General features: G+C 37.3%; 1 protein-coding gene across 2 annotated transcripts in view; it reads right to left on the reverse strand.

The window, feature by feature from the left end:
* Nucleotides 1-15615, reverse strand: part of GLCCI1 (glucocorticoid induced 1) — a 55108-nt gene that overhangs the window by 12490 nt on the left and 27003 nt on the right. Inside the window, exons 3-5 of one of the 2 annotated variants that reach the window (XM_044428582.1) lie at nt 7771-7857; nt 6233-6346; nt 3859-4011 (exon numbers count right to left, since the gene is read on the reverse strand). In XM_044428582.1, coding sequence (XP_044284517.1) covers nt 3859-4011; nt 6233-6346; nt 7771-7857 — 354 coding nt within the window. The remainder of the gene's footprint in view (nt 1-3858; nt 4012-6232; nt 6347-7770; nt 7858-15615) is intronic. The other variant, XM_044428583.1, reaches the window with a different exon arrangement.

Genomic DNA, 15615 nt, shown 5'->3' on the forward strand with positions numbered 1-15615 from the left:
CTAGGACTGACCGGTTTGATCGCCTTGCTGTCCAAGGGACTCGCAGGCGTCTCCTCCAGCACCACAACTCAAAGGCCTCAATCCTTTGGTGCTCAGCCTTCCTTATGGTCCAACTTTCACAGCCATACATTGCAACTGGGAAAACCATAGCCTTGACTATACACACTTTTGTTGGCAGGGTGATGTCTCTGCTTTTTAGTATGCTGTCTAGATTTGCCATAGCTTTCCTCCCCAGGAGCGTCTTTTAATTTCTTGGCTGCAGTCCCCGTCTGCGGTGATCTTGGAGCCCAGGAAAGTAAAATCTGTCACTACCTCTATTTCTTCCCCATCTATTTGCCAGGAAGCAAGAGGACCGGATGCCGTGATCTTAGTTTTCTTAATGCTGAGTTTCAAGCCAACTTTTGCCCTCTACTCCTTCACCTGCATCAAGAGGCTCTTTAGTTCCTCTTCACCTTCTGCCATTAGAGTAGTATCATCTGCATATCTGAGGTTGTTGATATTTCTCCCAGCAATCTTAAATCCAACTAGTGATTCATCTAGCCCCGGCTTTCTCATGATGTGCTCTGCATATAAGTTAAATAGGCAGGGCAACTTACTTACTTCATAATAGTTAGCCTTTTTATTTAGGAGAAAATCATAGGAATTTTTATAAAGGTCCCTGCATTGTTTAGCTTTTTCTTTCCTTTCTTTTTGCTGGACAATCAGTTACCTTCCAAGTTACCTTGCTGCATTCTACTGGAATGCAGAAGCATGGCTGTGAAGAGGGCATACTCTGTTATCAGCCATAGTTAACAATCTGTCAGGCATTCCCTTTGGGAATGGGACACAAAGCCTATGACCTAAAATGAGGCCTATGATGCTATTACTGGACAGATCAGATCATACCACTTATTACTGAGCAGGTATATATTCAAGTGCTAAAAACGCATTATCAACATTGCGTATAACAAAAATGGCAATATAGTACAGCAAAGTATGTGGAAATCTTGTCCTGCCTTTGTTTAATAAGAAAGTTATCTCTATACAGAGCCTAAAACAATGTAACACTAAGATATAACAAAAGATTTCTTTTCAACATCTGGCAGCTATAGAAACAATTACTGCAAATATGAATTTGGAACTTATTTCTGATTTGCATTATTTTCTGATATTAGAGGCATTAAAACTATATAACAGAGAATTTACTGGTAAATTCTTCAGTTCTGACTTCTCTAATAGCTTCAGTTATTGAAATAAGAAGAAAAAATATTGTATCTAGCGGTTTCCTTGGAGAAAGGACTGATATTATTAGCTCAGTCTTGCCTCACATCAAAAGCTTTGGCAACAATCCAGCAAACCACTTAAAGCTGCGAGGAGCCCAAATGAAGTCAACATAGTTCCTCCTCATATACTGTTGCATCAGATCAAAAGTGCTCAGCAGTTTGAAGATATAAACCTTGAATGTACAGCAATAAATTGTTAAAGGACAAAAACATCAATTTTATATGATAATTTGATCAACAAAAAAGTTGTTTTAATTTTGGCAGATGCTATAATTAAAGGGATATATATATATATATATATATATGTGTGTGTGTATATATATATATATATATATATATATATATATATAGAGAGAGAGAGAGAGAGAGAGAGAGAGAACGAGAACATATATTGTGGGAGATGGAAAACAGGCAGTGTTTGACATTCCGCATTAGAGCCAATGTGGTGGTTCGAGCATTAGACTAGGGGCCTAGTCCCTGCTCAGCCATGAATTCACTGGATAACTCTGGGCCTGTCACAGGTTCTCAGCCCAACCTACCCTTTAGGGTTGTTTTGTAACGATATAATGGAGCTATGTATGTCACCTTGTGTTCCTCCCAAGAGGCAAAAATGTAAATGCAAAATACTACTACTACTACAACAACAATAGTAGTATGATCACTTCAAGTGAATGTTTAGATCAGCTCTTCAAGTGTGTTGTTGTTGTTGCTGGTTGTTGTTGTTATTTTCATTTGTATACCACACATAACTCTTGCTGGGCAATTTACAACAAAATATATAAACAATAAAATGTAAAAACATTCCCAAGAATTAACATTAATTAAAAATCAATAAAAGGACAATAAAGAAAGGTGCCTGGCTAATTGTGCCAGGCCTCTGAATGACTGTGGAGGTCTTTAAAGGCTTCCACAAATAGAGTTGTCTTAACCTGGTGCCAAAAAGATAGCAAATTTGGCGCTAGCTGGGAGGCTGTTCCAAAGATGCGAGACCACCACAAAAAAGGCCCTCCCCCTAGTTGGCACTCTCCAAGCATCTTGAAGGGTGGCACCTGAAGGAAGGCCCCAGAGGCTGAGCATAGTGTCCAAATATACCATTAAATTAGCACAATACTCTCAAAACAGTTTATACAATGCAATTGAAATATACAAAATACATCCATTAAAACAATATAAAACAGATTCACCTGCAATAAAACATCTCTGTACATTTTTTGCAAGAATATACAGCAGCAGCAGCAATACAGCACAACAAGTAATAACAACTATTCCACATGTACCAGACAATTTAAAAGCCAATATAAAACTGGAAAATCAACCATTAAAAGGGAGGAAAAATGAAGTTTTAATCTGGTACTGGAATGTATATAGCATTGGCACCAGCCATATTTCCCTAGGGAGCTGATTCCACAAGCAGGGTGCCACAGATGAGAAAGCCCTTTCCCTTGTAGTCACCTTCTTTACTTGTTTCAGGGGTAGCTCATGAAGAAGGAACCCTGTAGATTATTTCAGCTACTGAAATGTGGATCTTTAGAGATGTTAAGCTTGCAGTATCACTGCCAGCTTATTTAAATTCAGTAGGATACATCAAAGTTTTGTTCTGGTACCTTCCAGTACACAGTTCTTTGAAAAAAATTCAGCTAGCTGTCCAACATTATGTCAGTGGTAAATTACAAGAGTTGATGCTGTCCCACTAGCAGAAGCACAACCGTCAGCAGAACAAAAGCACATGTAGTATAGCCAACACAGCCTGATGATATCATTATAAACTGTGGAATGGCCAGTCCCACAGCATATGGAATTCCTTGTAAAAGAGTTGTAGAAAATATTGTGCAACATCTTGCACAGAATCCGAGTACCGGATTTTACACTTGTGAAAGGAAAAAAATTGGGTTTCTTCAAGTCATGGAAACTTTGCACCAGCAGAATTATATCAGTGGATAAACCTCTTAAATGTCTGTAGAACATCTATTCTCTCCATGTGGAATTACATCAGTTCAAACCTATTATATATTCACTTAATTTTCATACCACCCAAAAATTGAAGCTCTCTGGGGGGTTTACAACAGCACATAAACATACAATGTAAAATACAAACACCAATAAAAGCATCATAAACAGATCACCGTACAAAAAAACTTGAATTTAAAACACATATAAAAGCATTACAATAGGTTATACAAATTAAATCTTAAGACCTGTTTAAACAGCTAACAAAGTTCCAATAAACAAATTAAATGTCCAGTAGTAGAGGACAGCCTTAACCTGATGCTGAAAGGATATTAATGTTGGTGCCAGGTGGGCCTCTGTGGAGACTTTCTGATTGAGGGGCCACCACTGAACAGGCCCTTCTCCTGTTGCCACCAATTGAGCCTTTCTTGGAGGTGGCAATGAGAGGCAAGCCCAGATCTTTATCATAGTGTCCAGGGAGACTGCATATGGGAGAGGCGTTCCATCAGGTATTGTGGTCCCAAGCCATGAAGCACTTTATAGGCTAAAACCAACACCTTGAACTGGGATTGGAATTTTAGAGTCATACATTTCTAAATCCATCCCTATATTTTGCCCTTTATAATTAACTTTCTTAGTATCACCTTACCTTTGACACCTCTTCCTTTCCACTGTTCTCTCTGATGAACACTTTTTCTAATTCAGGGCTTATTCCTTCTACATTGCACGGCACACGTGAAACACTTGATTTTGGCACTGAAATGTTTGACAGTGGCATAGGGACTGTTCTGGATACAGAAGCCTTTAGAGCAAACAAGAGATATGTCAAATTAGCTGAGAGGTGAATGGGTGAGTTTTGTATTCCTCTAAGGAACCAAAAATAGCAAATGAAAATGTTATGCATTAGTCTTAAAATGCAGGAGCACCTTAGTAATTGCATGTTTTTGATGAGAAGGAAAGAAGGTCTAATCTGTCCTATCATGCAGGCTTAGCAGCCCAGTACTATGCTCCATTCCCTCAGAAAGAAAAGTATTCAAATCAACATGAAAAAGCTTATGGTAAATCAAGCACATTTCACAAATCTAGTGGTACATGCTGACAGCCACATATGCAGCCACCATACCAAAGGTGTTATGGGAGAAATGGGCTGCGGACATAACCTACTAACTCACCTATGTGTTATTCAAACAGCCTAATGGCCACCCCAAAGCTCTTGGGTTGCAAAACTCTTTGTACTTGAAATAATAGTATTTCAACTTGACAGGCAGTGGTACAAGGTGAGTCAGTCCCATTCAGTTCACCTACACCCTCACTGACACCTTTTTAATGCAAGCATTCTAAGATGACGCAGCAGGACAAGTCTGAAGAATGCAACTGGCCCATCCTTTTAGAGGGCTTTCAACTATTAATTTGCAATAGTGTTTAAGATGGGTATCTGGATGCTCATTTCTATTATATATTGCAACTATTTACATACAAGTGCTTCCATCCTATGATGTTCCTTCCTAGATGAGCAGCCTATTCTCACATGTCTACTCAGAAGCAATTCACATCAATTTCAGTGTGCTCTTAAAGGAGTCCAACTTTAAGAGTCCTTTGATAGTTAACACAATTATGCACAAACACTTTTGTAGAGCACAGCAAAGGCAACAATAAGGCAAATGACCACTTAACACTTTTGAAGCAATCTTCAAAATATTCTGTCCGTATACAATTAGTCTAAGTTGCTATTTTTCTAGAAAAGTTTGTGGCTGTTGTGAAAAACTGGACCATGCTGCCACACTAGAATATTAAGTTGAAGAGACTTTGGTATCATGTCTTTGGCACTTCTTCAGTGTAGTTTGCTATGCGAGAGGTAAACAAACTAAGGGCTTAGGGAAGAATGAAATCAAACTAAATGAAATCAAAGACGAATGAAATCAAACAAAATCTCCTAACATATAATTGAAGAAAAAGAACTTCCAGAGAAATAATTGTGTCATAAATCTTTTGCAGCAACAATAACACTTAAAACTAATAAATAACTAAAAATGAGGGGGATTGAACTGCTACCACTGCTCTTAATGGTCTCCAGAAGGGCCTGAGTTCCACTCACCACGTCAGACAATGAAGTGGTTAGGAATAGTTTTTAATCACATCTAAAGCTTTAGAAAATTCTATGATGTAGTCAAATTTTGCTCAGTTCTGTGGGCTACAGAGGAAAAACAGTATTAAGTTTCACGTTCATTTCAAAGTACTACCCAGAAACTACATGTTTCTAAATATGTTAAAGAAAATAAAAATCAATAATCTAGGTGGCTTTCCTTACAATCACAGCAGCTCTATAGAGAGCCATGGTACCTACCTGATTGTTAGAAGTTTTGTACCATGTTCAAAGCATGATTGCAGATAAATGTGAACTGTGCGCAATGTAAATAGGTAAAAGCTGAAAGGCAAACATTGTTGTACCATTGTTGATGGTGCAGTTAACCATATTGTATGCAAAACACTTAAGAGCACATACTTTCTATAGTTCTCAAAGCAAGGATTTCAAGGAAGGCTGCCATGACTAAATAAAACAGTTAAGGTATCCAAGTGGCAGAAAGAGCAATGATAAAAAGACCTCTGTTAGCCTCTGTTAGCCTGAGTAATTGGGTAGTGATAAATTAGCATTTATAAGAGATAACAAGTTTCCAGATGTGCAGCAAGGTAAAACCTCCTTGAAAATGCCACTCTCTGGGTAAACTTAAGTAGTTAATTTGGATGTCTTTGGATAATGGAACAGCAGGAAAACAAAATATTTCTGATCCCCTCAAAGCAGCCATCAAACTTATGCTTCAGATATATCATCTATTTTTCAGAGACAGTGTCAGCAACTTTTCAAAGCAGTAACTACTGCTTGAATATACTGCAATAAAATTCACCTCTGAACTTACGACTATAAAATACAATTTTCAAATGTAGGCAAGAATAAGCTAAGGTAGTTACTATTCATTCTATAGAGTGAAAACATGTTGCCTGAATAAGCTCAGTGGGCTGCTTACCTGAGTCTGATTGATTGCTATATGGTTGCCATGGAGAGGTGACTGACGTTCTTTTTCTTTATTGTGACGACTACTCTGTTTACTGCGCTGGAGCTGCTGCCTCAATTTGGCAATCTGATGGGAAGAAGAGAAAATCAAATAAAAAGAAGGTGTGCAATGGACAGTGCTTCAGACTAGCTGAGAAGAAAAAGAAAACTCATGTCTTAACAAATAAGACTAACTGTAAAACTACAATATCACACTTTACAGATAAACAAGGCTCATGATTATTCCTTGTTGCATAAAATACAGTCATTTTGATCTAAATGCTCTCTTTTAAACAGTTAACTTACGTATCTGTATACATTAGTTTAAAGGGAAGGACTGTGTTCATGATACTTTTGAAAAGAAAAGGGGACATATCTGAGAATCAGATCATATCTAAATGTTTCTAAAATGTATATTACTCCATTACTTATATTATACCTTGGAAAGAAGATACATCACTTTTGAGTTGTTTCCAGAGCTCGGAACAAGGCAAAAGCATACACTGTACTTACAACATTACATTTTCAAGGACCATAGAATGAATTCTCAAATATAATTGCTTATTTTCTTCCAGTGCAAAATTATAAGAACTATTAAGCCGATCAGAGCTGCAACCTTTCCCAAAAGAAAAGGCTAGTTAATACTCAATTGCATATCTAAACTAAAACAACCTTATCGGAGCTGTTCTTAAAACAAACTGACAGGTGGCAAATACTAGCTAACCTGACTGAATCAGCCAGGTCTTGGTGAGCTTGCAGCTTGTGAAAAGGAACCATATAAAAAAGACAGAGTGCACATTTTCTTGAACTGACATAGAAAAACGTGTGACATAACTTTCATTTTACTTGTGTGAGTAGTAGTCACACTTCTTAGCACCATATGAAAAACTTTGCACCCTTTAAGTTATGTTGGCCATGTATCCACAGTTCATTCAGTGATTTAAATAGTACCCTCTTATTCTTTCCCTTAACTAAGTTAACTTATTTTCCTTTTTCACTCCTCCACTTTCTTAAAACATTTTAATAGAATATCTACAATTATATGCAATATCCCATTTCTATGAAATCAACTGAGCATACAAGAACTATGGGCTATAGTTCCTTAAATGTTACCCAATTGCTTTCTATTTTCAGACCCAAATGGATTAATAAAGGGCAGATCACAACCGCAAGAATGTGTGTACCAGGGGATGCTATGTTGTATTTCAAACACCACTTCAAAGAGGTTTTGGAGTCCACATAAATAGCTGGGGGATGATTGGATTCTTAACTTATACTTACATGTACAACAATGCACACTGTAACACGCAACATGGTAATACTGTTTGCAAGTCAGTCTCATCAATGCTGTCTGTTTATCCACTCACACTAGAGAAACCCTAACACCAAGAACTTGTAACAGAAGTACAGAGCATGAACATGCTCCAATAAAAAGGTGCAGAGCACTTGAACTGCATTTAGTTTAATAGTAACACTTGTGGGCCTTTCTTTGCCAAACTGTTAAGCACTTACTTCTTTTAGTTGATCAGCGCTCCCCCATGAAGCTGAACGCTGATGAGATCTCTTTTCTAATACCTCTTCCGCCCAACAGCTAGGCGTCTAAACGAATGAAAACCAACAAGTATGATTTGGCACCATTACTTGCTCTTGTTTTACACTTGTAATGTTAGAACAAACACCATTTAGCATTTATATTTTGAATGTAGATGGCATTTCATATACACATCTCCTTAGAGCAATCCTGGAAACAGTATTATTATCCCCATATTACAGATGAGAACAGGGACTGAAAACAAAGCTGTTTGGCTTGACTAAGCCATGCTTTGGGGTTGAAACAAAATTTGAACCAGGAAATTTCCTTGTTCATAGCTCCTATTTCACATCAACCTCACTACAAACATATGTAAGATAGTTTTTCCCATACTTTGCTAAACACAATTTTCACCTTAATATAGAGTTAAAGTTGCATACAAATGCACACTTAGAACATATATGAATTTAAAACACTCATAACCTGCAAAACAAATGATGCAATAAATTTGCCTGCAAGCTGCTCTCCCACCACATCCCCTAATTTCTCTATGCTGCATCTGCTATACTGAAAATGTGGCTTCCAAAAACTAGCTGAGCTACATGAGAAGCAGATGTGAAAAGATTTAAAACAAAGGGAATACTTGTTTAGAAGTACATAAGTAATGTGCTTCAGTACTACCGTACAATATAGGTTCTTTGTCAATATATTATTAATGAAAATAAATACTTCACTCAAGAAAATGAAGGTGTGGAATAGACATTGTATTAACATCCCCCACCCTCAAATTGGTTTGGAAATTACTGAGAGCAAGGTTAGTTTTGCATCAGAATATTTAGAATATGAAATCAGACAATTATTCTGAGTTGATCCTCAAAACTGCATGTATTTGCTCTCTTGCTGTTAATCAAATTATATTCAATCAAATACCAAACTAACTCTACCATCAACAAATGCATCCGTTATTTTAATACTATGGTTATACCACTTATCACTTCTAAATTAAATGATTAACAGGTAATATTAAAATGTAAACTGAGCAGCAGAACTAGGTATTTCTACAGAAACTTCTAGATTACCAAAACATAATGTTGGTTCTACATTCCCTACATTTATGTCCATGTGCACAAAAATTCCTTTTGCAGCACAGCGGCTTCTCTCACTCATATGCCTATTCAAAATTCAGGAAGTGCTTGGAAATTTTTTTTTAGTACTCACAAGAGCAGCCTTGTAATTAGTCACTAGTCTAAGGCACCAAAGGCATGCAGAAGCTGCCTCCAGGTTAAGGCCTTCATTATCACTCTCTCTCAGACTCCTCTTCTAACAAATGCAGCAGCCACAGCGTCATCTATGACAGATACACCCCACCCAGACTGACAGTAGTGGTTGAAGACACTACAGCCACTACAATATTTAGCTCTCTGCCGATAGTGAAGAAAACAGAAAGACAGAGACAGCTCAGCTCAGCCCAGAGGCAGCCATAACAAAACACTAGGGAAACATATTGGGGCATGCTAGCTATTGTATGATCTTGCTTACCCATTATTTTCTTTTAGAGAAAGACAGCAGAAAAAGGTATGGGCAACCAAACTATGCATAGAACTATAAACATATGTTTCAATCTTATATAACCATGATGAAAAGTAGGTAGACTTGGATCCATTGCTAAGTTTGCTGGATGATTTGCTGTAAACAACAGCAAAGGTCCTTTTCCTCCTTCCCCTTAAGACTCTGCTCTTGTGCTAATTTAAGAGCATATTTGCACATGTATGTGCAGATCTCAGAGGTATAGTAAGTTTAGTACTCCACCCCACAGCTGCCATGTTATCTATGACTCCAATGGTTATGAAACATGTTTCTATCTGTTGCGAACCTACTTTGAGTTCAGTAATTGGAAAAGGGAGATAAACAAACTATTATGAATTGACTCACATAAGCCTGTCCCTTGTAACAATGCAAGGGACTTTCAGCTTAAAGCTATGTTTACTGTGGAATCCCACTGATTTCAATAGGGTTGCTCATACCCTTGTACGCCTATGCCAATGCAGCTGAACTATGCAGATTTGGCATATCACAAGAGACATGGGAGTGGCAATACTTTTTAATAACTCAGAAGACCGAAAAAAACCAATAGGTCCAGTTGTTTCCTGCTCTGCCTCGTCTACGCATGTGGGACGGATAAAGAAGTCCAGTCTGTGTTGTCCTTTGTTCAAATTACTTGGAAGATGCAGAGAAGAAAAGATACTGAGAAGTCAAAGTAAGACTGAAGCTTTGGGCATTTTTTTAATTTGCTCTGGAGTATGACATACCTCTTCCATTTAAAACAGGGGCAGACAATCCAGTAGTCCAGATAGATTGGACTACAGGTCTATTAAGCTTCAGCTAGCAATAGTTAGGAAGAATGGGAATTACAGTCCAAAATATCTAGAAGGTACCCAGTATTTAAACAGTGATGATCAGAGAAGACAAAGCACAAATGCATTGAGTAGCTGGTGCACTCACTGTGGAACAATACCTCAGCTCATGCAAATGCAGACGGATTAATACATAAACCAGAATTTTCATGCAAATGAACTTATTTCACCTGAAAACCCCATTCATGAAATTTCTCCTTCCCATTTTTTTGGGGAGGGTAGATATTATGTTAATAGAGCATGCATGTGATCAGCTATTCATAGTGGAGGAAGGCTGATAATATGTTATGACATCTGTTTAGTAGAGGGGAGGACTGCTGTACTACCATTCTTCCAGGCAAAGCTCCAAGGCAACCAAGGCAATTTGAACCAAAGCAAAGAAATACCTTTGCACTGTTTATGGCAGAAGGGACAGCTTGGTAGTAGGCACATCTTTTTATAATTTCCAAGCAAACTTTGTACTCATCTGGCCAGAAAATAAGTTTCTAGAATCCTATGGTTTAAGTTGGAATTCAAGTATAATGTATTGTGCAGACCCTGATACAAAATGGTGGTGAGTTCTCCTACCCATATCCCAAGGAATTTTGGGAGGTGAAATTGTATTAGGGTTCTTTTGGAACTTCTTTTGCAGTGCATCAATCCCCTTCACAAAACTACAATTTCCTTGTTTCCCTACCAAGAATCATTATTAACCTGGTTTGTATGTAGTGTAGAACAAATTAAAATTAAACACAAATTAAAACTTTGCAAGAATGTTTTTTGGTCACCTAGTGCCATTTGTATTTCTGTATCATTCTCAATGTTAGTAGGGAGAGGCAGACACGGACAAAGGTAAAACTCTGGGTAATGTGCAGGAGACGGGCAACAATTTATCAACCTGAAAGAAATTTGTTTTCCTACACAAAAACATACACAAAATTATGCTGCTGAAATTAAGAAAATTTGGGAAAATCAGAAATGGATTTGTGTAGAGAAGAACTGTGAACTATGTTGGTTTCTGATACTCAAATTACTCTGCTCAGAATTATTTAATCCTAAATTATGTCTTTTGCAATACACTTTGATTACTGGATCTCAGGGTTCTAGTGAGAAAAACAGATTTCACACACTTTACTTATCCTGATTTAGTTAACATATCAAATTCGATTGGAATATTTGTCCAATACTCTTTAAGTTGGTGAGCAGCAGTCCTCCAGTATCTCAGGAAGATTTATTTCTCAGCATCTGATCATTTTAACTGGAGATCCTAAGGATCATGCATGCAAAGTATGTGCTCTTTAACCATGCTATGGTTTCTCAACATGTTAACAGCCATAGGTTGAAAGATATTGCACAGCTTCAATACAACCATTCTCAATAACTTCTTAAACACTTCCTATACTGTCATAATAGTACCCATCCTGGACTGCAATACCTACATTCAATGAACCATACCAAGAAAGCCCAACCCAAGAGCACTCTTAGCAGTATAGGAGTACGTGTTAAGTTTCCTTTATAAGAATAAAAACAAATTAGATGTGTGTTGACAAGACAAACAACCTTTGGAAGTTGGGATTGACTGATTGATTGATTTATATTTTGTTTGTTTGTTTATTTGAGAAGGTCTACCATAACTTCCTTACCATCTAACCTACTGTTAAACATTTCCAAATTCATTAAATTCCCAAGGTGCAGTAACAATAACTGATGATACATTCAAAATAAATTATTCACTCATATTAGGTTGGTCTGCATAATCCAAACAAGCTACAGTAGCATTTTAAGTGCTGCAGCATGTGTTGGGCATGATCTATACAATCACCACTCAGCTGCAAGTTATCATATCGTCACAAATCTGATCAGCATGGCTTGCTGTAGGGCTATTTAAGGGTTGTTTAACCCGTGGGTTGTTTGAAGGTTCTTTAACCTTCCAACAAATGGAGAAAGAGTCAAGGAATCAAATGGCATTCATTTCCAGCTCAGATGCTTTAGCGGACATTATTATGATAGTAGGGTTGTAATTTTCTCAAAATAATGAGGTAGAAATTATTTCAAGTCACATTTATAGATAGTTTAGATGAAACGTAAAATGAGTTAGAAAAAAAGTGCACCAACTCATCTGATTATAACAAATTAACATGTCATAGTACTAATACTGAAATCTAAGTATCATCCTCATCTTAACCAAGTACCTCAGTTTTCTACCTATGTGCCACATCATAAATAGAAATCTATTTTAATGCTTATTAAGAGGAGGGTGAAACACTATTTATTTATTATTAACAATATTAACATCCCGTCCTTTACAAAATGTCCCAGGATGGCTTACAGACCATAAATAATAGCTAGCACATAACTCTGTTTGTGATGTGACATACACATAACTAAAGAAACATTCAGCCATTAGTATAAGCACTATGGTTCTTTTGCTCCACTGTACAGTCTCCACTATTTCATGACTGTTCATTAGGTCCCCTTAGTTTTCATAGCACTATATTTGTATCACAAAAGCCAGTATACTCTCAGAAAGTCTTCTGACACCATACTTTTCATCAGTGCAGGCTTCTTTTGTATAAGTAGCAAGAGTTATCTGTACTCTGTACAACCATAACTATAGCCCTGTAGCCCTGCCATTTCTCCCATATCCTGGAAATATTTAAATGATGCTGAAAGCTTGGAATCTCTGCATACACCCAAAAAACATAACAAAAACAATGAGTTATAAATTTCATGGGTGGCAAACTTGTGGGCAGCAGTTTTCATGTATATGCACATAACCCCTTTGCTGTTGTTTTTGCATAGGAACAATTAATATGACTTAATTATTTAACTAGTTTTACCTCTTCCCAAATTTCTATTTGGTGTGAGGGAGGCGAAGAAATATTTTAGTTCCACTGTTTATTTTATATTGGGCAACATAGTTAAGTAAAATTTGTGGGCAGTACAGCTGAACAACTGAGGGCAGGGGCAGGGCAGGATTCCCATCCTCAATTCTGGAGTTGTATTTATTAGAACAAGTTATCTTCATGGATTTGTAGTCTTCATGAACACTGAAAAAGCACAACAGACAGAAACACAAAAGAATTGTGTAACTTGAAAGAGAGCTGCCTTCCAAAGTAAAATTCAAGGACAACTTGCCTTAAGATTTCTGGTGTTATTGCAGGTATCTTATGTCACATACTGGTGCTATATGCCGATTCCCCTCCTGGCACAGTAATCTTATGCCTTGAAATTTTTGTTGTTGTTTTTGTTAAGGTTTCAGCTCCCAAAATAACTGTGCGAATCAGTATCTCTTCCAACAAGTAATCTCTACTGTTCGGCTTAAAGCTAATATCATGTGTACTGGGGACTTAAAATAGGCAAGTGGAGACTTGAGGTGCCAATTCAGCCCTTTGGGACACAAGTATAGCCCAGATACTAAAGATACCTTTGTTCATTTGTCACTGAGTTGCTTTCTTAGACATGATCCAAGACACAGGCCAAGGTCTCCTTATGGCTCTCATTTATAGCTACAAAGAAATTTGTGAATTTCAAGCAAATACTAAGTAAAGAAATATGACAAAGCCTCTGTCCTATACATAGTGGGAAAGGCAAGGAAAAAGAAGAAATAATGTCTTTTAATGGGTTTTTGGAGACTTAGTAAACATTCTTCTAAACTCCTGTGGTTCACAGTGGGGTCTATATCTCAATTTGTACAAGAATCAGTACGAAAAACTACCATCTCCAATCCTTGGTCAGCTCATAATATGGCCCACATGAGGAGGTATTTGCTGACAGACTTTGAAGTACGATCTGGAAACTTTAATTATTCTTTACCTGAAGAATCTGAATATAGGCAGTCCCTGGGTTCTCGAATGTCCAAATTACGAACATCTGTACTTATGAACAAACTGCCATAAAGCCTATTATATAAAGACTAAACACCTATATCTGGTATTTCCGTTACTGTTTCACTTATACAGTCAGCCGTCCCCATTTGCGGGGTGTAGGGGCACAGGACCCCCACAGAAGTGGAAAAAACACAAATATCTCCAGTCCCGTCCAACTCATCAGTGCTTCCTCTTTGCACCAAGATTTCAGCCATTTCATTTCCTTCTCTGGATGGACAGGGCAAGAAGGCATGCTTTGTAGGCCCTCCCTCTCTCCCCTTTTGCTTCCTCTCTCTCTATGGTGATGATTTTCCGCAGTAGGCCACAAAATTTCAAAAAATCCCCATTTAATTATTGATGGCAAACTCACGAATAATCAAATCTGTGAAAGTTAAACCCACGAAAGTTGAGTCCTAGCAATCCCCCAAACAATGTCAGAAAGTCGTAAGACTGCACCTGCTTTCATTTTAGAAACATAAGTTATTAATAACTTGATATGCTCATAAAATTATTGCTAAAATTAAAAACATTTAAAATTAAATCTTGTACATTTGTAATTACTATACTTTTACATTTAATATACCAAACATGATAATTTTATGAGCAAAAACCAAGGTGTACATTTCAGGTTTCTATTTTGTATCTGTTGACCATGAGTTAGAAGAAATGTGAACTGAAACCAGAGATACTATTAGAAAGACTGTAAAAAGGCAATTCCTGCAGCAAAATGAAAGGAAAAAAAAAAAAACTAAATGGATGTCAGAACAAATGCTCACAATTGCTAAGGATAGGCAAGAAGCAAAAGTTGACAGAAATAAGGTCTGAATCCTGAATGCACCTTTGAGCAAGTATCGTATAGAGAGAAAAAGAACCATGAAAATGAAACAAGAGACCTATTACAGAAGATCCCAGAAATCACAGGGCAATGCAAGCCTAGATTGGGAATGCTGAAAAGACCAACAGGGAAACACACTATCTGACCAAGATAAAATAAAATAGTGGAAAGAATATATGAACTATACAGGACTGATAAAATGCTGACAGTCTTCCTTTGAAGAGATGAGGAAGAATTTTCAGTATTAGAAAGTAAAGTGAAAGCTGCTCTGAAAGCACTTAGAAGAAATAAAGCACCTACAACAGACAGGATAGCAATCAAGCTATACCAAGCTAAGGAGAATGAATAAATCCAAATCCTAGCAAGAATATAACAGCAAAATGGAAAACAAAACAATGGCCTGCAGTCCAGAAACATCCAATATGCATTCCAATTCCCAAGAAAGAAGATGCTAAGGAGTGCAGCAACTGCAGGACCATTGCACTAATACCTCATGCAAACAATGTGATGCTCAAAGCTTTGTAACAAAGAATTTTACCCTATGTAGAGCAAGAAATGCCAGTCATTCAAAGAGATTCCAAAAAGGAAGAGGTGCTCCAGGAACTAGAAAAGCTCCTCAGGTAGAAAGATGTTTCATTGGAGATCAAGGATCATCCATACTATTATATTCCTAGTCACACTATGAACGGGTGTGCAAGTAGGACAGTAAGGAAAGTTGACAGTAAGAAA

The sequence above is a fragment of the Varanus komodoensis genome, unplaced genomic scaffold (genome assembly GCF_004798865.1).
Source record: "Varanus komodoensis strain SLA01 unplaced genomic scaffold, ASM479886v1 scaffold2, whole genome shotgun sequence".
Taxonomy (NCBI): domain Eukaryota; kingdom Metazoa; phylum Chordata; class Lepidosauria; order Squamata; family Varanidae; genus Varanus; species Varanus komodoensis.